We start from the raw sequence: 22,429 nt of genomic DNA, 5'->3' as shown, positions 1-22,429 counted from the left end.
GCTCTGTGGTTTCACATAAAATTGCATATACCTGTTTTATTCAGAACGCCATATTCGCTGGCGTTTTTGGTTACCGCTCCGCTCTAGCCGACCGTAGCGTGAAGGTATGTATCCAATAACCTTCCATTAAACGGGCTATGTAACGCAAAAAGAATTATTCAAAGCGAACTGCTAGCTCCTGAGATTAGTAGGTCAACCATTCAATCTCTTCGCCTTTATAATATAGATATATACATGATAGGTATGCGTATGTAGTTTTTTACGTTCATTTATATCTAGGACGGTAACTTAGATATTCATTTTTACAGCTTTTTTTTAGAAAAAGGTTGGTGTATGGACATATGTATCAACTACAACAATTGTGCTATTAAAATATTAATCATTCCTTTTTGGAAACTTAGTTGTTATGTCTTTTGTGCCTGCAACTATACTGGTACACTGATAGACTAAGTATTCTTTTTAGGTGGTAGCATAAAGCTATTATAAATGAGGTATCAATGATTTGTATGCAGAAATACTGCTGATATACACAAAACAAACAAAAATTTGTTAATTAATCCAACGTTATAATTTAATAGGCATACATGTATGCATGGAATACATAGATTTACTGTAAAAGCCGCTTCTCTATTGTAGTTGAATTTTTTTCCTCCAAGCAATGGAAATCCTAATGCAAAGAAAATTGCAAAAAACGTTTTCACACTGCGTGAAGATGAGGTCTTACCAAAGAGAGCGTTGCTGTTGCCACAGTGTAGATAACGTTAATTAACGCTATGATAAAGATACATTACAGATCATAATTAAATTGTATTGTAAATACCTTAATGGACAAATAGGCTACCTCATGGTAAGTACGTTGTCTATAGATATTGGTAGTGCAAAATAATGCCTTAAAAGTACAATACGTCAGTCACAAAATGTATTTATTCCTTGTATTATATTTTCGTCATTTTCATTAAACCTGATGCACGTTAACAATACACTAAGAGTAGAAAAACTGCTTCTAGTAAACTAATACAGTTAGTATTACTTCTAGTATACTACTTTAGTTGCTAATAATACTTTTTCTTCTAAGCAAAAGCAATGGAATATTTGTAACAGTTGGTGAAAAAACATAATCTTCTAAACTTTATCGAAAGAATTAAAAAAAAAAGATTTACTCGACTAGCCGTATTATTTAAGCTATGTTTATGTGTGGAGGCGAAGAAATTACGTATAATAACAGCTCGCTTTTTCCGAGAGAGCCGCTAGGCGCTACTGTTCTGTGCTTGAGCCCACGCAATGAGTGCCATCATCTTTAATGCTAACAGATTTATGAAGTGAAATAGCTGCATGTTTTGTCCTAGCCTGTATGGGAAACCCCCTTTCAAAGTTAGGCAGCAATTATGAAAGTGTTTTAATCGCTTTTTAAACCTCACTTAAGATGAGTTTTAATAACACGCCGTTTCTTTGTTTCTTAAAAGCGAAATTAAGTCACTTAGTGTAATGCATTTCTTGTTCTGCTGTTATTAATATTATATAAAAGTATGTTTTATTTCAAATGAATATATTTTTCTACGATTTAAACACTATAATGTTCTGAGAAAAGACAAAGTATCTTCAAAGAATGATTTAATTAATGAAGTTCATTCAATTTTTATCTTGAAACGAAGTAAGAATATTAAAATGAGAATAAATTAATGTAATAAGATAGAAAAGATATACCAACTATGCTATTTAAAACTTATTAGCTGTATAATAGTATATTTAAAATATCAATGATTATCCTAATCTATCCTTCTATACTCATGTCATAAATGTGAAAGTAACTTTGTCTGTCTGTCTGATGAAATTGATGGAATTTTGTATGAAGCAAACTTGAACTCCAATAAAGAATTTGTGATCTTTTTTTGCCTAACACACGACAACCAACAAAATAACACATGAGCGAAGCACCGGGCGGCAACTAATAAGAATAATTGTATTAAATAATTCTAAGTGTATTAAATAGCGATCGAAAACACCGCATTGATAAATCCTCATTATATCAAAACACATAATTATATACGTAATATACACATACGTACTTATAAATAACTATTATTGTGAACTCATTACCACCATCTATAATAAATTCGGTACACGGCCTTCAATATAATGAAGTATATAAAATAATTAATATTAACAATAATTGCAGCCTTGTATTGTGATCTATTTATATATATTTTCCTGTAATTCTTAGACCACGGCACAAAGCAAAAAGCCATTGTTTGTTTTCACTGTACAAAGTATTAGCCTTTTGTTTAAACTAACCTCGTGGTCAGACTATTCATTAGCTTTCCTTTTAAAGACAAGTGAAAAACGACTACGTTTCTATGTTTATCTGAAACCGTAACATAACATTACAACATTATGTAAATATTCTTTTTTCGAAAAATTTAATTCTTTTTTCAAATATTTATTGTTCTTAAAAAAAAGAAACACATAACATGTGTATTGTTTAAAACGTAATTAACCCACTCTGTTGACAAATATGTCAATCAAGCGCTAAAAGTGCTTGGTTTTATGTCTTTCTAATTTACCAAAACGCATTACTTAATTCTAAATCAGGTTAGTTTATATATAGCAGTGAAGAAGCGTGATATAAATATTTTTATTCGAAGCTAATTCTGTAATACCTTTAATATTATTTGTTGTGAGCTCCATGTTATCACACGTTTTCCTGGTGCCAATGCTATCAGTATTTCAGTACGTTGCCAGTTTTCATACATCATTTTCCTGCGTTAATTCAGATGGGACGGACGCATTATTATAATCAACATTCGAATGTTTTTTTTTTTTTTTTATGTGCTCAAGTGTCAGGAATTGTGTGAAGTGACGTTTGCTTTGGAAGTGATTCGATTTTCAAAATGATATATTCGCGTAGAAGAACCTCTTTGAACACTTTGGTGATAGAGTTTATAACGAAAAGGCGTGATTCAAAGGACTCGCCTTTAACGTCACCGGCTTCCGACGAGGTAATATTTTCGCTTCTTATGCTTACAAAACTTCAAAGTTTTCGATTGATTGTATATATTGGCGCTGTAAATGCGATGTTCGGGTGGCCTTGAATCCGGGCCAATCTTATCAATGACTGATTACAAAACGATTTTTTGCTATAAAATATAGTGTGTTACGAAATTTGCTCAATATCATATACATCGAAAGGTCACCCCAGTATGGTGGTAATAGACAGATAAAATATTTCAACATTGTTAAAGATATTTGAATTTAGAATAACATTAAAAATTACGTAAAACGATTACAATTAAAAGTTTTATAGAATGAATATCGAAAGGAAATCTTTTAATCGCTTGTTTTTTTTACATTACGTCAATACTAAGTATAAATAGTATTGTTGGCAGCGACTCCTGTTTACAGCCGCGCTTGTTTATATATATTCCGCCTATGTAAATATCGACAAAAAAAATGACAATGTTAAAAAAATTCAAACATTTGTTTCGCATTTTATTGAGATGCCAAGCCCAATTAACTATTATTTGTGTTACTGAATTTTCGCGGTCATTCTTGTCATTCGACGTACATGATATAGTCACATTACTATTCTATTGCGTTTAGGGCTGTGGCAACTAAAAAAAATATAAAAAAAACATTACGTATGTGTTTTTGTATTACCAACTGTAATAATTACGATTAGTAATTTTATTAACTAAATAAAATAGTATAATGATGGTAGTCTTGTAATTATAATATTTGCAAGTCAAATTCATAGCTTGCCATTTCAATGTGTATAATCTTTTAAATTATATATTAATTATTAAAACAATTTTCTATGTAAATAACATACATGAGTGGTTTATTACGAGCAATTGTAATGTCAGCAAAAAACAAATGAAGCAGTTGAATGTGGCATCCTTAACCACCGGATACAGGCACTCCTGCGCAGAACAAGTTTCTGTTCCGCGCTGCTTATCACCACCCAATTACATTTTTAACCACTCTTTAACTAGAGTTGTTTTTTTTTAAGTAACATTTATGTTTTGTCGTATAAAGTATTTATAGAAAATGCTATAATGTTGTTATGTACAAAAATATATAGCTGATATTGTGTTGATTAATCGTTTGATTTTTTTTTAACTTCCGAGTTTTAGTTTACGTGTGTAAGCTATCTAAAATTCGTCTTAACTAAAATTAAAAATTAAAATTTTCATTACTTCGTCTATATTTATAATTTTTATGTTCTTGCTTGTAATTTATTAAATTATATTAAAATAATAATAAAACCTTTTTTCTATTAAAAAATTTTAGGCAATATCAAGTAAATTTGTCAAGTAAAAAAAATTACTATAATTTTTTCATTAAAATACAAACAGACTTAAGTACACATTTCCTTTAAGTATATTTTTTTCATATGTGATATGCATAACTACGTTTATATCAATGTGTTACAAGGACTTAACACTTAGTATATTTCGAATGTAAACCTTCTTTTACACGTATATGAGAACCGTCAACAAAACTACAGTTAGTATGATGTCATCGTAGCGATTGAATACTTTTTGTTATGACAGATCGATGATCTTCGAAATTTAAAAGTAAATCATATTTATTGAATAAAGATTCTTATTATATTTTCTCGTTGGTTTGATTGGATCAAGATATATCATATGATCGCGGAATTCAAACGGAAGCATTATTAGGATTATAGGTTTTTTTTTTATATCTCTAGTACCTACTCATGAACAGTTTCTTTGGAAAAAAAATAACCTGGATCGGTCACGTTTACATTCACCAAGTGGCAGTGGAGTCTTGTAGGAGAAGTTTCAAACCTTCTCTCATCATTGCTCAGCATTAAGATAATAATTTACCAAATAATATTTAAAAAATTACCCTCGACTGATGCAACACTTGTAATTATAAACATTATAGCCATCATTTTTATTTAAAATGTATGTACTAAGATATAATTTCTTGTATATTTTTTTTATTTTTTTTTATGGTATAGGTTGGCGGACGAGCATATGGACCACCTGATGGTAAGTGGTCACCATCACCCATAGACAATGATGCTGTGAGAAATATTAACTATTCCTTACATCGTCACTGCGCCACTAACCTTGGGAACTACGATGTTATGTCCCTTGTGCCTGTAGTTACACTGGCTCACTCACCCTTCAAACCGGAACACAACAATACTGACTACTGTTATTTGGCGGTAGAATAACTGATGAGTGGGTGGTACCTACCCAGACGGGCTCGCACAAAGCCCTACCACCACGTGGTAGGGCTTATTAAATTAAACGTAGTGGTAATATTTCAATGTAAGCTATATTTCATAGATAAATATTAGAACGGAAAGGGAATACTATTTCCAGCATCGTTGTAGTCTCATTTCAAGTCACACGCACGCCTTATGTTTGAGCCCTGGTCGTCATGGCGACAGTTGTGCCATAAGGCAGGTGTCCACAACAGCTGTCATGCTACTGTTTGTTGCAATACAACGAATATACGTTTTGACCAGCATATGCCAATTTTGTGAAACGCCTTTGTCTATACAATTTCTTTCAATCAACTTGCTTAAAACCTTTTTTATTTTTAGTATGTTACTTATAATTTTATTATCTGTTAAGCTTACATTATAATTTACTTCATAATTATAATCATCACTAATTCGTATTTCTTTATTTATAATACAAAATAAGTAAATGTTTCCATTTAAAAAATGTATGACGTATAAGACTACGTTATTTATTTTAATTATTATTATTGTGTGTCAATGATAAATAATGGGTTACCACAATACACAATTCGATAATATAATTAGGTGTTTCCATTATTGAGAAATATTACAGGAAAAACTAACAAATACATAAATAGCTGTTTATTATTAATAATTATTAATAATGAATAGCATATAACTATTATTATATAAAAAATTTGGTGTTAAGTTTTGAATTGATAAATTTATATTGTATATTACCTGAGCTTTTTTTTGAATGCTGAGTTAGCCAGTGTAATGACAGGACGATTAGAAAACATCTCTGTTGACCAGATAGACGGTACTATGATGGTGCAAGGTTTGGTTAATATTCTATGAAGCATCTGTATGAGCTGAAGTGACTTTTTACTTCGTAACCCAGTCATACTCGAACATAATATTTTTTTTTTAGTAAGTATGGAAATTAAGATTCAGTGGCCTAATACTTATCTTAATCTTAATTGCCCGTAAATTTCTGTTACGATGTTATAGGTTGAAATTACGTAAATTATAGTTTCTTAAATGTGTTAAAGAGCACGCAATCGTTAAATATTTATGAAAACAAGAAACGGAAGCGTCATATCGATTTTACGAAATTATGTGTCATATTGTGTAAAATAATTCGAGGTTCGAATGGATTTTGAGTAAATATGTTGATTAATTTAATAGTAATATTTATACCTATGTATAGCTAGTAACAGCCTGTAAATTTCCCACTGCTGGGCTAAGGTCTCCTCTTCCTCTATAGAGAGGGTTTGGAACATATTCCACCACGCTGTTCCAATGCGGTGGAATGCACATGTGGCAGTACGAGATGAATTATAAACACAAGTTAAGCACATGCAAGTATATAGTAGTGCTTGTCTGGGTTTGAACCCGAAATCATTAAGACGCACGCGTTCTAACCACTGGGACATCTCAGCTCATGTATACAATACCATTTAAAAATACGTCTGATAAATATTTAATAAATTAAAGATATAAACGATTACTTATTTTACTTAGGTATTATAAGAGAAGATTGACTGGCGGACTAGTATATTATGTAAAACAAAAAAAGTAGCCAGTACAACATTTTTTTTTTATTTGACGTGAATTCGAAATTCGCGCAAAGCTTAGAGCGATTGTTCTATCGATACACTTAAACTTGATTTCTCTAACTATTGTGAACTCTTCAGCGATTCCCATAGCGTGATAGTAATTATTGTTATTATGAGATTTCTCGACAGCTTCTTATAGGCCGCTTTATGTGAGAATAAACTCCAAGAACGGTCATGGGTTTAATAAATCATAACTATATTGCACTTGTGGGAGAAAAGAAAGATTTATATGAAATTACATTGTAACTAAAGTCTATATAATGCGGTGAATATAGTCCGTAATTCATCTTGAGTACTATTCTCTATGAAAGTTTTGTAAAAACTTGAGTAAAAAGCGAAAATTCCACAAACTATGTGAAATGTAAGTGAGTCGAGTTTTTATAGTAATTATTATTAGAAATAAAAAACAGTATATGTTTTATATTCTAATAAAATATTTTTAAATTTAGAAATACAATTGTTCAATTATAGAAATAATAATTATGCTACGAGTTCGTTTTGTTAGGCAGAATAAAAAAATACCAGTGCATTATTTATTTAAAAAAAAAAATAAAGCTTATCATATTTTCATCATTCGAAATTCAAAATTTCCAACGTTTATCATTTTTAGTTATGTCTAGAGGTTGTTCAAAATATATTTATTTACCCGATAAGTATTCTACCTGAACATGTCCAGACATGTTAGTTTTCAATTGATTTGGCACAAGCTGTGGCTATTTAAGTGGAAAGTAAATTTCCTTTACATTTCGTTTGTAAACTCCGATATGAAAATAGTGAATAAAAAGATTGCGTATTTTTTAAAATATTGTGCAAGAAAATCGGTAAGAATTCTATATTGTAACATGTATATATCATAAACATACTAATATATGTGTGTATGAATTTATCATTTGATTTGTAATCTAGGATGACATACTTTCTTTATTCTCCTTATGCTATTACAAAATGTATACTATAATTGTTCATTACTAAAAAAATGGTTTATATATAAGAATAAAAAATTGCGATTTATGTAAATAATATTTATTATTATTTCGAAATATTATTATATATTAATAATAACATTTACAATTATTAATAAATACTGCTACATAATCATCAGTTTCAGGATTATGACAGATCATTGTCGTACGTGCTATTTGATAAGAACCTAATTATTTGTCAATATTATGCTTGTGATATACATATGTTATTATCAAGTTGTTTTAGATCAATAGTGTGACACGTTTGTATTTATTATTATCAATAAAAAAATATCTATCTACGTAGAATATTTTGCGCGTAATATAAACACGTCATTTTATCCCGGTCTGGTAGTAAAATTGTCACACAAATTTAACTACCTATTAATTGTCTTTTGCCAAATAATAGGTAAGTTAATCTTGTTACAAAAAAGTTTTCATTAATAAGGCGTATTGTTCGATAAAGTATTATAAAAAAGTTTCATCATTTTCATTTGTTTCTGTGTATATATTTCTAATACCAAAAAGGCATATGTTTGTACACCAAACAATGTTAGTTCATTGTTTCTATTTTGATTAGCAAAATTAAGAATTATGGATATTGGTTCAGGCTACATATATCATAATACAGTAAGTATTTTGGTATTTGAACATACATAACTACACTGTCGATAGAGATGTGAGGGCAAAGTTAAACAGATAAAAAACTATGCATATTTAATTTTTATGATAACTCAGAAACACGGGATCAGCGTAGAAAAATAATATGAAAAGAATTACCTAAATAAAACCTATTTACCTAACCCACATGCAAATGATAATCTAGACCACAGCCTGTCACTTATATTCAAATGCAATTTATAAATACACATTTCATTAATTAATAATCAATACAAATATGCAACAATAGGCGATATTATTAGTGCATTATTATATAATATCCTGAATAATTAAACAGTGTGGCATTCGCTTAAAGTCGTTGGCTATTGCTATTGGCAACTAGTTCACTCATAATTACAAAATATGACATTATTAATAATAGATAATAAATTATTTAAATTTAGAATTTAAAAAAGGTTTAATAATTTATGACGTACCATTCAAATCATCTCAACAGTCGGAAGAAATAGATAATTTAATTATTTAATAAATTAATAAAACTAGTTTAATTCTATTATTAATAACTTGATTATTGTGAGGTTATTGACATTAAATATGTTAATATATTTTTACAATCGTATTATAACTAGTAACAATGGCATTAATGGAGTAACTTTCATGAATTTAAAACGAGGAGCCATCCATCTATCTTGAATTCGTTCGTTACTCAGCCAACTAGAACTTTTTGAAGAAATGAAGTACCAGTTTAAATGTAATTACATTTTTAAAAATATCTCACTGATTGTTTAATTTTAAGTGCTCATTTTCTTAATTACCTTTAGTGCTTAATTTAAATACTTCCTTCTCTTATATCTTATCGAAACTTGATATCATTGACGTGCACGTTTTTCTATGTATTTGTCAAATTAAAAAAAAAAACTTCTGGTGAAAATCATATTCGATATTTAAAAAACGTAATTAATATTGTTGAAACAAAATTATTCAAAAGATAAGTGCACGAATATCACAAAGCAATAGAATTAGGACATTCCATTTTTAAAATGTTTATTTAAGTTATGAGAAATTCGGACATTCCATTTTTAAAATGTTCATTTAGGTTATATGAAAGTCCTACTACTGGTACAAATACTCTTCTTCTCTTGTGAAGAAGGCTAAGGGTATTAGAACATGGTATATTTATTTTCATCAAATAAATTATAAACACTTATTACAGCTTGAACAGGTTTGACTAGCAAAGTATACGCTTTAACTGAGCCATATTGTATCTTTCTCTAGATTAATTACTATTAAACATTCACAAATCGTGAAAACAGTATATGTGAAACAGACCGTTCTACACAATATATTAATCAGAGCACTTACATTTCTAGAAAATATTTCTTTTTCTCTCTGTTATGTTTATTTCCAATCAACTATTCAAATGTACTCGTTCCACGTTTAGATATAAAAACTTTTTGCACGTGATAAGGAAAATAAATTGCAGGTTATATTATTAAATTCAATCACTTAAATTACATATATTATTATTAATTGATATTTAAAATGACCTTTCTAAGTCTCATTTATTATGTCCGCGTTAAAAAGCGATTCATTAAAATATAAAATATATATTATTATTATTGAACAAAAATATTATAAACAATTATTTTAAATATGCAGATTTTATTACAATTACGTTAATATTGAGTGTCAGTGAACTGTTAACATTAAGTACCTACCAGAGCGCGGTAATTCTAAATAGCAATTTTGCGGTTATTAGTGCTAATTACCAGTCAATGCTTCCTATTAGTAGGCTGTTTCTGTTAAACCAATACAGTTAATTAACTTATAAGTTATTACCGTTTAAAAACTTTCTGATCGGAACTGTTTATAGTATTATCGCGGAGCAACGCTTGATGGGAGGCGAGCAATGGATATAAGACCTCATTATCAAATAAAAAAGAAAAAAAAAAACAGCTTGTAATTGTCCCACTGGCCTTCTATCTCTTTTGAAGATACAGTTTGGAATGGATTGTCACACATGTGACAGAATTTCATTGAAGTTTAGACATATTAATCACAATGATTTTCTTTCAACTCTGAGCACGAGTCGAATAAAATATTTAGTATATTATATGTATATAAAATCAGTGTTGCTCTCCTGTATTTGAACACGCAATAATCGGTTAGGAGGCAAATGTTCTAAACTCTGGGACATTTCGGCTCGTATTGATGCTTTGATGTAAGTGTTCTAATAAAACGATTAAGTATTCGATTATTTTATTATAACATCCGGGTTCTCGACTGTTTAGTCGAGGTGCTTCAGTGACTATGATAGATGTATCTGAATCGAATATTTCGGACTCAAATTAGAACAAGCACCACTGTATTTTCATTTGCTTAATTTTAGTTTTCAATTCGTCTATTTCTTTAGGTAGTCCGCATTGGGGAAGCGTGTTGGAATCTACTCCAAATGATCTCTTCAAACGAAGAGACATTATTCTAGTAAGAGACAGTAGTTGTTGATTTCCTTTAAAAATTTTTTTTATTCTGACTATGTCACTGTGTATGTGTGTTTATAAAGATAAGATAAATTATCTTGACATCATAAACACTAATAAATTTATAGAAGCGTATATTGAAGATAAATTGTTGAGTTTAATAACGTAAGATTACTCATCGGGGTCTCCTTGTGTTTGAGTTGTCTGACCAGTTCAAAACGATTTGCGGTTTAGTAATATTGAGCGCCTTTAATGTTAAACAAATCTAGTCTTTATGTCTTATGAAATAGAGGTCATTTGATTCGTATTTTTTACCTTAACCGATAAGTCAAATGTGTTTATAAGCGTTAAAAACAAAGTAATATCCACTTTAGACTACACGGAGGGAGAATAATGAATTCATAGTACCAGGTATACAATCTCGCTGACTCACGCATATCTTTTTGCATCAATGCCAACCGCATCAGTTTAACATGACTTTCTTATTGCCAAAACAATAAAGTTCAGATTAGAATGACAAAATATGATCTAGCACGAAATTATAATCGGCCCGACGTAATCGTCTTACTGTTTGAATAAATCAGTGTTGCAAGCAAACGGAGACGGGAGTTGTTTGCAAATAGAATATACACCAAGCGTTTCCATTTGTTTTTTAAAGTTCTATTTAAAAAAAAAAAAACCTCTTTGCTTGAAACCTCTTTGCCTAGTTGTTATTCTAATTAAGAACTGATCTTAGTGGCAAAGAAATATTAAAAAGCTTACTCGTTGGTTAAATTATCTTCGAAAACATTACTCCCCTAAGTATTCCCAGTTATTTGACTATGGAAGTGTATATCTTTGGAATACTGTATGCAAACGTATTGGTTTCGTTCAGTATTCTACAAATACATTCAATGAATGTATCGGCTCTGAATAGGGTTCTGAGAACTATTGAACTTGAACACTGTTGAACGTTTCAACTCAATTTGTAATCTACATTTTAGGATCATTCAAAATTGTATTGACTGACTTATAGGCATATTATTCGATACAAGATTTTATAGATGATGAAAAATCGTGGAGTTAATACCTGTTGACTTCCAAGCAGGATATATAAATTTTAATAATTGTATTTAACTAACTTGACTATGTATTTTTTAAATTTTGAAAAAGAGTAACTACTGAATTTCTTGCCGGTTCTTCTCGGTCGAATCTACTTGCCGAATCGGTGGTAGCTTCACTTAATTGTAAAATGACGATTCAAAAGTGCTTGTAAAAGCCTACTTGAATAAAGTTTATTTTGATTTTGATATATAAGGTTAAGGGTATGAAATATTAAAATGTTTCTGTGTATTTATTATTGATCTAGTTTCCGCGTGTGACGATATGTACCTTAAGACCTTATGAAATGCAAAGTTCAGATTGGTATTGAAAATGCAACAAATATATTAACTCACTTTCAGAATATACTATATTAATAAGGATGTATTGCGACATGGTGACATAAATATACTCCCAAAATGCTTGGCCAATCAAAATCTATCACTTACGAGTTGAGCAACGTCGAAGAGACTTCTACAAATTTAAACAGACACATGTTTATATTACATTGCTTAACAATGCCATTTCTTTTTTTTTACATATACTTAGTTGAAAGTAAACTCATGTTAAACGCGTTCTGCCTAATAAAGTGATTGATAATTTTATATTTAAAGTAACATTCTAACATTATTTGCACTTGAAAATCATTCGCGTTCCCGTAAAACGTTCCGTATAAATAAAATTACGGTTTGTTTAATAATAAATCGTTTCTATTTTTGAATTTCGAACGTTCGTTTTATTTAACGTTGTACGTTTTATACCGCGTATAAACAGTTGCATCGAAATGTATCGAATGTATCTCAAGTTGAATTTCTGTATTTATTTTTAGCGGCTTCTGCGAACGTGTGAAGAATAAAGAATAAGTTAGATATGGAAAGGAAACATCCACAATAGTGATCTATTAAACAAATACCGCTACATATTATGTTCTCACAAAAAATTTAAATCTTTATCGCAATCATTACAAATAAGTATGAAATAAACTTAAAAATTAACGAAACTTTTATCGCTCCTTTCTGTATTAATTTTTTATACAGAAATAGAAGCTATTACTAATATTCCAATTTATCTCTCCTTTTAGTCTTATCACTTGTGTTAAGAGTAGATACGACAATAGCCCAATAGGATCAGGATCAATCCTGCGACACGACTATATCTAGGAAGCCTATAAACCATTGGGCTATTGACGCTATAACTTCTACGTATATTTTATTGAACTGAAATTCATAACCAATGATATTCTAATAAACAGATATGTTATACCCATACTAAACAACAGAAAAAAGTGTGCCGCGCCGGGGACCGTTTATTTTACATTTCGTTACAAGTAAAAATGATAGCTTGATAAAAAACAATAAGTAAAAGGGATAACTAGATGTTTTAATTACGCAAAACGTATTACTACATAATTATGATGTATTATAAATTATTACTGGCATAATTATGATGAAAACGACTAAAGGCAAACGTCCCAATTAGGACGTTTTCTAGTCTTCACTTTTTGCGCGTTAATGACATATCTATTTACTAGAACATCATTGTTCATAACACAATTTTATACATAAAATTCAATATAAAAATACGTACATTTTGTTATTGTGTGGGATGACGTACTAACAGATCTCTGATCTTAAATTTTATACCGTTATAAATTTATGACTTCAACTGCCAAAAAATAAATTGTTGTAAGGATTTTGATTATGAGTTAACCGCCCACGCAATTATATTGAAAGTCTGTGGATGTATCTGTGGTTGATTTGATTTCTTGCCACTTCTATTCTATTCTATGATGCATGTATTAAAGTGATATATTGAGACAGGCGTGGAAATGAAGATGTAAATTTGTGATGTTATATAAATGTTACAGAGTGAATGTTCCAGTTTCAGAATGTATTTAATCTATAGTGTTTATTGCTGAAATTATCTGTCGTTTGTTTAAGACCTTTATTCAATTTAAACACAATTGTTTACTCTGTGTTCTATATATCTACTACCACTTTATTTTTTCTCCCAAGATACATTGGTGATATATCATTTGACGCCTTTAGTGACAGTAAAATAGATCTATTATATAAGAATCTAATATATAAGTATATTAGTACAAAGACGCTGAACAAACTTCTAAAAAATCATAATGCAATCTTTTAGACTTCAAAAGTCAATTCTAAAGGTAACATTTGCATATCAATACTAAGATTACCGAATAACAGACCGATTATTGCTGAAATTTCAACGTTTCCGTATCAATCAATATTTACTATGAAACATCGATAACCGTTCTGAGCAAATATGACGGAATGTTAGTTCAAGTGACATATGTGTCGGCCTTCAGTACTGTATATAATACTCAAGTAAATTGTAATTAAAATAACTTGATAATCCATATAAATATGTATCTATATGCATTATAAGTTTTGCAGTTATCTAGCTGTCCGTCTGTCTGTCTGTCTGATCGTCTGTCACTAGGTTGTATCTCATGAAACGTTGTATTAAATATTTAGACTATTAAAATTTCACATCACATCGCAAATGACGTGTTTCTGTTGCCGCTATAATAACAAATACTAAAAAAAAAGGCAATATTTTTGCCGTTACGTAACAAAACCTTCCTGCTAGAGTCCAATTCGTAATTGGCCGCTTTTTTAATTGAATTATATGTTGATATAGAGGGAATTAATACACGAAACCACTTTAATAAAAATATACATCAAAAGTACGACGACATATCTGTGTTAATTTAAATAAATAAAAAAATTCTAATAGACATTTAATGATAGTTGCTACATGTAATAACAAAGATTGCTTATGAGTTCAGTTTTAAAAATAATTTTATACATATTATTTTATGTTTCCTCACATTTATGGCGCGTGTTACGATGCGATGCCATAAATTATAATCATTAATTGATAATCAGGATTTACTTGGTTTTCTTTCGGGTTTATATGTTTTCCTGTTGGCTAACGTAGATTAGACCCATATGGTGTTTGTATATCCGAAGTAGGTCACTGGTGTCGAACGAAAAAAGTGATTTTATTTTTTATTTATGACGCTTTTATTGAAATTTCGAATTCCAAATTTCAATATTTGTTCTATGCATGGACTAATGATTTATTATCGAATAAATTTGTTTAAGTATGTGTTTTGTTTTGTGAATTTTATTCAAGAGAGGTTTCAGAAATAGATCGAATTAAAAGGGGCGAATATATTTTCATTAAAGGCTATTTTAGTCGAGGAGTTTTGGAATGTTATCGTATTTTAGGAAAGTGCATCCAACAGACGATCGATCGAACGACTAAACTATATATAAAACTATGCATCGTGATTCGTGACCCACTTAAGAAGTTTACCAGGATATTCTATCAAACCGGAAAGTTTCGAGAACGACCAAAACTATCTGGAAAAGTGTCGATACTTTGATGTGGAACGCTTTTAGCTCACAACACAATATTTTTTTATCAGATTTATTGAGCGTTAGTGGATACACATATGGCAGATTTTTATTTTAATATACGGAGGTTTCCTCACGATTTTTCTATTTTTGCCTATTAAGAGATGAATTGTATAAATAAAATATGTTTTCTGTTAAGCACGTGTAAATTCAGAGGCGTTTTTTTCCGAAGTCACATGTTCCTACCACTGAGACATTCAGGTTTTTTGTTTAATGTATAATAACATTTATAAAGGTTAATCTGTAGTACTATATTTCCTTGAGTAGTTTAGTGGTTGCTTCAGCCGCTATAAGAACTGCGATCGATCGTGGAACATATATTTATGGTTAATTATTTTGTTTTCAAATTTGAAGTATTATGTTTGCTTAATATTTCCTTGCCGAATTAAAAACCAAAAAGCACATACCTAAAAAGTAATAGGAATTCATAACTATGTATGTGAACATTATAAATATATTTTTAATACACATGATATTATAAAGAAAATAAACAGATTTACTTTCATGTGATAATGATATTACACGATCGTATTAGAGATTGAAAATGAAAGCATTAGTTAATCATCTAGCTCTCATTTAGCCTTTATTGTGTATTAAGTAAAAGTCACGTTTTATACAGCGTTATTCAAAGAGGCTGATCTCGTGGAGAAATCTACTTTACTTGCATAAGAACTTTCCATAGCACTTGAATGCTTTAAAAATATTCTCTATAATTGGATTAATACGAATAAATAAAGAAAATGTTTTCGTTTATATTTATTAGACAAAATGTTTGAGAATCTAATGTGTTTCTTTGCTTTGTGTTACGTGTTATTTGAAAATCAAATCTGTATAAAAAAAAGTTATTTTTATTTGATACAACAACAGTGACAAATGACTGTCTATTTATTTTTGTGACAAAACTTCGCACTATAGAAATTTTAGGCAATTTTCTTTGACTATTATTTTAAACTATATATATTTAAGATGTGTGAAATATTAGTGTTTCTTGAAATATACGAAAAAATACAGATTTCAATTTAATTCATTTTTACCATTCTTTGAATTAAGATATATTAAAATGCCCAATAATATTTAGGTTTTTCACGTGCAAAAACATAATGGAACCTGAAAAATACACTCAGTACCATTTAAAGATACAACAATATCTTTACAAACAGACATACCGTAAATATGTATAAAAACTCGATTTGTTCACTATATAAACGCTCGCTTGTATACATAAGAAGCGATTTATTGAATCATACAAAAAAAACAGGTTGGCAAAATTGTCATTTACACTTGTACGGGTAATTACGATCAGCCACGATACCGTTAGTTCGACTTTAGGTAACTAGAGGAGAAATCTGTCAAGTCACTGAACTCAGATCTTTGAACATCCCATCTCTACGAGATTGTCACCACGGCCACGCGATCTTATTGATCAAGCGTTTCATGCAACTGCAATCCGATTTCGAAAGTGATCGAGATGTATCCATTACAGCTACCGAGATAAATATTTCTGTTATCGTTACGAAATTACGTATGAAATTACATTATTTTTATTTAATTTCGTAATTCGGTTTGAAAATTCGGAATTTTTGTAATAATCTTGTTAATGTCAGCAAAATCGACTCATTATATTTGTCTGTTTGGGTTAGAGAGCCTAGTGGTCTGATTATTTATTATTTTAATTCAATTTCGTAATTCGTTAACGGATTTGAAAATTCGGAAATTTTTGTAATAATATTGATAATGTCAGCAAAATAGATAGAAAATCTTTTTATATTTGTCTGTTTGGATTAGAGAGCCTAGTGTGAAGCGTGATTTTCTAAAAAAAACTTCTAATTTTTTAAATGCTTTTTTTGTTTTCATCATACAGAGCTATCGACGGTCATAGAAACATTTGGATAAAGCAGCGTGCTGAAATAAACTCTAAAACAGTGTAACATCAATTACATATTAGGTTTATGTAACTATGATTTTTTTCACGGAAACATCGCTTCCTTATTGATATATCTCTATATTTGATCTTTATATTTATGCAAAATATGATAGACTGCAGTGAGGTAACAATTTGTTGTGTTCTTGTTGTACCGAATAGGTAATTAACCGTTGGATTTACAGTATTAAGTACATAATTACTACTATAATCTCCACACATATCTCTATAGACCATACAAGTATTTGAATAATATTATCTTTTAGGTGCTTAATTGTAATGAACTATGAAAGTTGAAGTTATAACATTCATAAATGAGGTTTTAACACAAAAAACGCTTCACTTTGTCATATAACTGTTTCAGAAGCGGTACAGTTTGGTACTGGAAAACTTTTTTTTATAAGATGATTAAAACATTATAAATCAAAATATACTTTCAAGTTGGCTCTTAACAGCACGTTTATAACATTTTTAATGGATTAAATTGAATGAAACGCTACTTTAAGTTCCGAATAACTGAATATAACCGTTATGGAATTAATTTACTCTTTTTCATAGAAGTTACTATAATAATCAATTATTAAGTTCTAAGAAGTGAAACATTAAAAGTTTAAATTCCGAATTTACTAGTAAAATAAAAACATAATAGACATATGTAGGTATACAGTATGTAAGGAACATACATTTTTATTTAAAAAATGTATCAGATTCGACAGATTTTAACTGTTATTTTTTTTAAATAAGACAAACATAAATGTACAAAACAATATAACATACAACTTGTACTGTTTAATTAACAAAGAAATGCATTTCGAACTCCAAATATTTTAATTACAAAACGTGTTTAATTTAATTAAATGAGTCCTCAGGTCGGTTTTCCGGCAAAAAGCACCACGGGCCCGCATTTAGTGAGTGCACGTTAGCTTGCAAAGAATTACGTCCCTGATGCGGGTCGTAACCGCCTTAGGGAAACCTTACACTAAAATTTAAACAATTTACACTGTGTACAATATTCCGCTAAGTCCCCTTCACGTGGTATTTACATGTGGTATAGATGTGGTGGACTTTTGACCATCATTTTTCTTATTGATGTAATTCTGTAAGGAAAGTCCTGACGTGCATTTGACAACATCTAGGTACTCATCCCGGTTTAATATGATTCCTTATCCTATTGGTTTACATGGATCACGTTAGTACCTTCAGTTGGCATCGTTTTTCTTATAAATAAAATCTTATAAATCTTATAAATATGAGACAACATCACATACATTACTCTGATCCCAATGTAAGTAGCTGAAGCACTTGTGTTATGGAAATCAGAAGTAACGACGGTACCACAAACACCCAGACCCAAGACAACATAGAAAACTAATGATAATCTACATCGACCGGCACCGGGAATCGAACCCGGGACGTTGGAGTGGCGTTCCCATGAAACCCGGTGTACACACTACTCGACCATGGAGATCGTCAATTATGTACCCATCTTTTCTTGTACCTTTTTGTGTTTAATAAATTTAACTGCGAAGAAATTCTGTTAAATGATAATAACAGGATTTTTCTAGAATTAGGCCACAATGGTTGTATTTGAGGGATGATTTCCAAGACAACATAGAAAACTAATGGTAATCTACATCGACTCGGCCGGGAATCGAACCCGGGACCTCAGAGTGGCGTACCCATGAAAACCGGTGTACACACCACTCGACCATGGAGGTCGTCGTTTTCCGACACCTTTACCAATCGTTACATTTCAGTCAATTAATAAAACCCTAATGAATTATACAATGAAAGAACAGAAGAAAGATCTTTATGACTCAAGTAATTAGTGAAAACAGTATGAAAATCCACAGGGTACTGTTTGAGTACATCGCGTTAATATAGTAATACTGACTAATTGTTTCATAATATGCTGTGGTCATTTTTAATTAATTTAGTTTGATATAAGTTAGTTGTGGGCTTTGGGAATATTCATAATATATTATAAGTTTATACAAGGGGCGAGTTTGTTTATAAAGTCCAATATAAAAGTACTTCGAAACTATAATCGTCGAAACGAAAACTTTTTAGCGTAGTTTTACACTTGAAACATTTTCCACGTTCAAGTTTGCGAGTGACCTACAGAAATATTTTTCATGAATTATATTTACACGAGAATTCATTAAGGCCAATGCAGTTATGGGAAATTTCACTGAAGTACGAAATATGTTATATAATTTCAACGCTTTCTAGTACTCTTAACTCATCTTTAACATTTTGTATGGATATATATTAAAACAAATTATGTAAATTAATGTCATAAACTTTATAATTCACTTAGTTGACTAAAAAATATTATTTGTTATAACAATCGATCTGTTACTATTATTTATAACTGATTTAAATTATTTTTATTATAAATAAAAATAAACATATACTATAGTACGTTCAAAAAAATTATGTCTAAAGAATGTCTTAAGTAACATTACATTATACGTAGTTACTACCTTTAAGTAAATGTTATATCTATTACGTGTATAGAGCTATAACAAGCGGAACTTTTGTGATTTTTAACAAGACGTAACGACGTCCCACAAATCCCCATACAGTATTAAACATCTTATCTAACGGCGGATGTAAGTCAGCTTATTTTAAAATCCGAAGAGTTTTCCTATTTCGCTCGCCAGGTGCACTATGCTACGTAAAATGGGAAAATTCATTTCATTTTTTGCCCGACCGAGGCCAACCTTGTCGTCATTGCGGTATATAAGCGCTACAGCGCTATAGCGAAGCCTCTACAAAAATTACAAGAAAAAGAGTTGAGATTTTTGTTTTTCTTTTTAATTCGTTCGCTGAAAATTGTCCGGTTTTAATAATATTTCAAAAGTGGCGACATAATAACGGTTTTATAAGCATTGTTGTAATACTAGAAATTTTCGGAGGTCTCTCAATACAAGTACCTACAATGTTTGTAGCTCACGATACTTTTTTTACTTTCATAAATTCTTTTATTATTGTATGCGTGACATTACATAATAAAATATAATTTTCAAAAAGATTATTTTTCTGCATTTTATACAATTGCGATTTTCCGCATCTCTGATTGGTCTATTACACAAGCTGAACACAAAACCGGAAAATAAAACGTTGCCAAAGAAGAACGGTTGTTTATTCTATTCAAATTGCGTGACCGATTTGGCACTTGACGCGTCACTTATCACGATACGGCGCGGCGTGACAACTCCGTGACATGAATTGTTTAAAGTGCTTAGTTTACGATGATCCACACTTCCAGGCAAATCACATTTACATGTAACCCTTATTTTATTAACAGTAAGAACTATTATGGAATATCAATTGATTCTTCTCTTTAGGAGTTGTCGCCATTCTGTCTACAAATGAAGAAACATTATGACATTTGTTATAATTAGACATACTGCTGTCACTTTCGTCGTGGATACGGATTAGCACTTTCATTTATGATTATGTTCCTTTTAAAATAAAATATATTATAATATATGTATTATAGTATTGGCTTTGCATGATGCATCCAATTAATTAACTCTAAAATTTCTTAATTGGGTTACTACATGCAAAGTTTTTTTTAAGCCCAGAGATTAGCGCGTACAAGAAATAAATTTTACAGTTTTATATAAACGAATTAGGGATTATAGAAATCTGTTTAATTACTCGAAATATATAAAATTGAATACAACAATAATATTTAAGATACGCTGTTATAGCTATTGGGTATGTTCTCAACGATTAACGATTACCCGTCACTTGGTTCGAAGCCAAAAGCAATTATCGATTATATCATAATCGTCATAATCTTAAATATTCATTGAAGTGTTCGCAGTTTTAACATACATATACAATTCAATTCATAACAAATAGTTTCTCCTGATAAATATAAAATTTATGTCCTATTTACAAGAAGAATCGGATACGTACCGCCTACACGAAAGTATTAAATTTAAACTCGTAGCTCAACGATTGCAAAACAAAGCTGGAATAATATTACCTTTGCGTGGGTATAAATAGGCAGAAGTGTCATAGTGCGAATTCACGCCGTTATTGCGTTGACCCAAAGCAGACAAACATTACGCTATTATTCAGTAAATGTAGGACAAAATGGTAACACACGGTGTCAATATAATCCGACCTGTGTCAGTTAGTTAGTGATGTTATTATGGCAGGGTCAATGTCCGCTTTCCCCATTCTCTGGTCGTACTACCATTGAAAATGATTCCTCGTGTTTCATTTTCAATGCAAGATGCATGTAAATGGTATATTTTTGTTCAGTTAGATAAGATCTTTTGTATCAAATATATATTAAAATAGTCGAGGTATCAATTGTTGGACGTCTGCACAACATACTCGTTGGACATCCTACCACCACAAACATCAATATTATTCTTGATATGTTTCCATTTGAAGGATGATTGAGCTAATGAAACTCTAGACACAAGGATTGTCTTAGCTCTCACAGTTGTTGGGCGCAGTGGCCATTAAATAAATAGTTAATATTTTTCACCGTCAGTACCTATGGACGTTGATGACCACATACCATTAGTAGGTCCATGAGTTCAAAATATAAATATAAAACAAATACATTGCAATTTATTTCACCGATTATTTTCATTTCGAAGGGAATTTCTTCCGAACCGTTAAAATATTTTAATTATTAAGTCTTCATTAAGAAATACCAATTAAGAAATTATTTAACGTGATTAAAAACCGACCATAATAAGTTAGTTAAATTAATATTTATAACAATAGAATACAGCGATGGCGTAGCGTGCATGGCGTCAACGATGAGGTCAAAAATATTACAGATAAAAGCAAATTGCGTAATGATGTTCCTTTTCTATACTTCGTTCATTATCGAGAAACTAAATAGAGCGGTGTCCGGTATAACACTTCAAATAGTCGGAGATAGCGTTGATAGTAAAATATTGATTCGTCCTATCTCATTACCAAGAAATGCTCACAATCTGCTAATGTTATTACATTACTTTGGTATTGTCAAGCACAATTACATTACGTACATACATACAACGTACAGCTCACAGCGAACCATTAAACTGTTAACTGGTA

General features: G+C 30.3%; 1 protein-coding gene across 5 annotated transcripts in view; it reads left to right on the top strand.

The window, feature by feature from the left end:
* The window catches only part of LOC124536666 (rap1 GTPase-activating protein 1), a 278,996-nt gene that overhangs the window by 211,266 nt on the left and 45,301 nt on the right, over positions 1 to 22,429 (top strand). Inside the window, exon 1 of one of the 5 annotated variants that reach the window (XM_047113221.1) lies at positions 2,769 to 2,996. The exons of the other annotated variants lie outside the window; for them this stretch is intronic. Within the exon in view, the coding sequence (XP_046969177.1) occupies positions 2,889 to 2,996 (108 nt within the window). The 5' untranslated portion in view covers positions 2,769 to 2,888. Of the gene's footprint in view, positions 1 to 2,768; positions 2,997 to 22,429 lie in introns of those variants that run through there. 5 annotated transcript variants of the gene reach the window in all.

Source organism: Vanessa cardui, chromosome 17 (genome assembly GCF_905220365.1).
Source record: "Vanessa cardui chromosome 17, ilVanCard2.1, whole genome shotgun sequence".
Taxonomy (NCBI): domain Eukaryota; kingdom Metazoa; phylum Arthropoda; class Insecta; order Lepidoptera; family Nymphalidae; genus Vanessa; species Vanessa cardui.
Note: the sequence above shows the minus strand (reverse complement) of the source record. Positions and strands in the feature narration are given on the sequence as shown.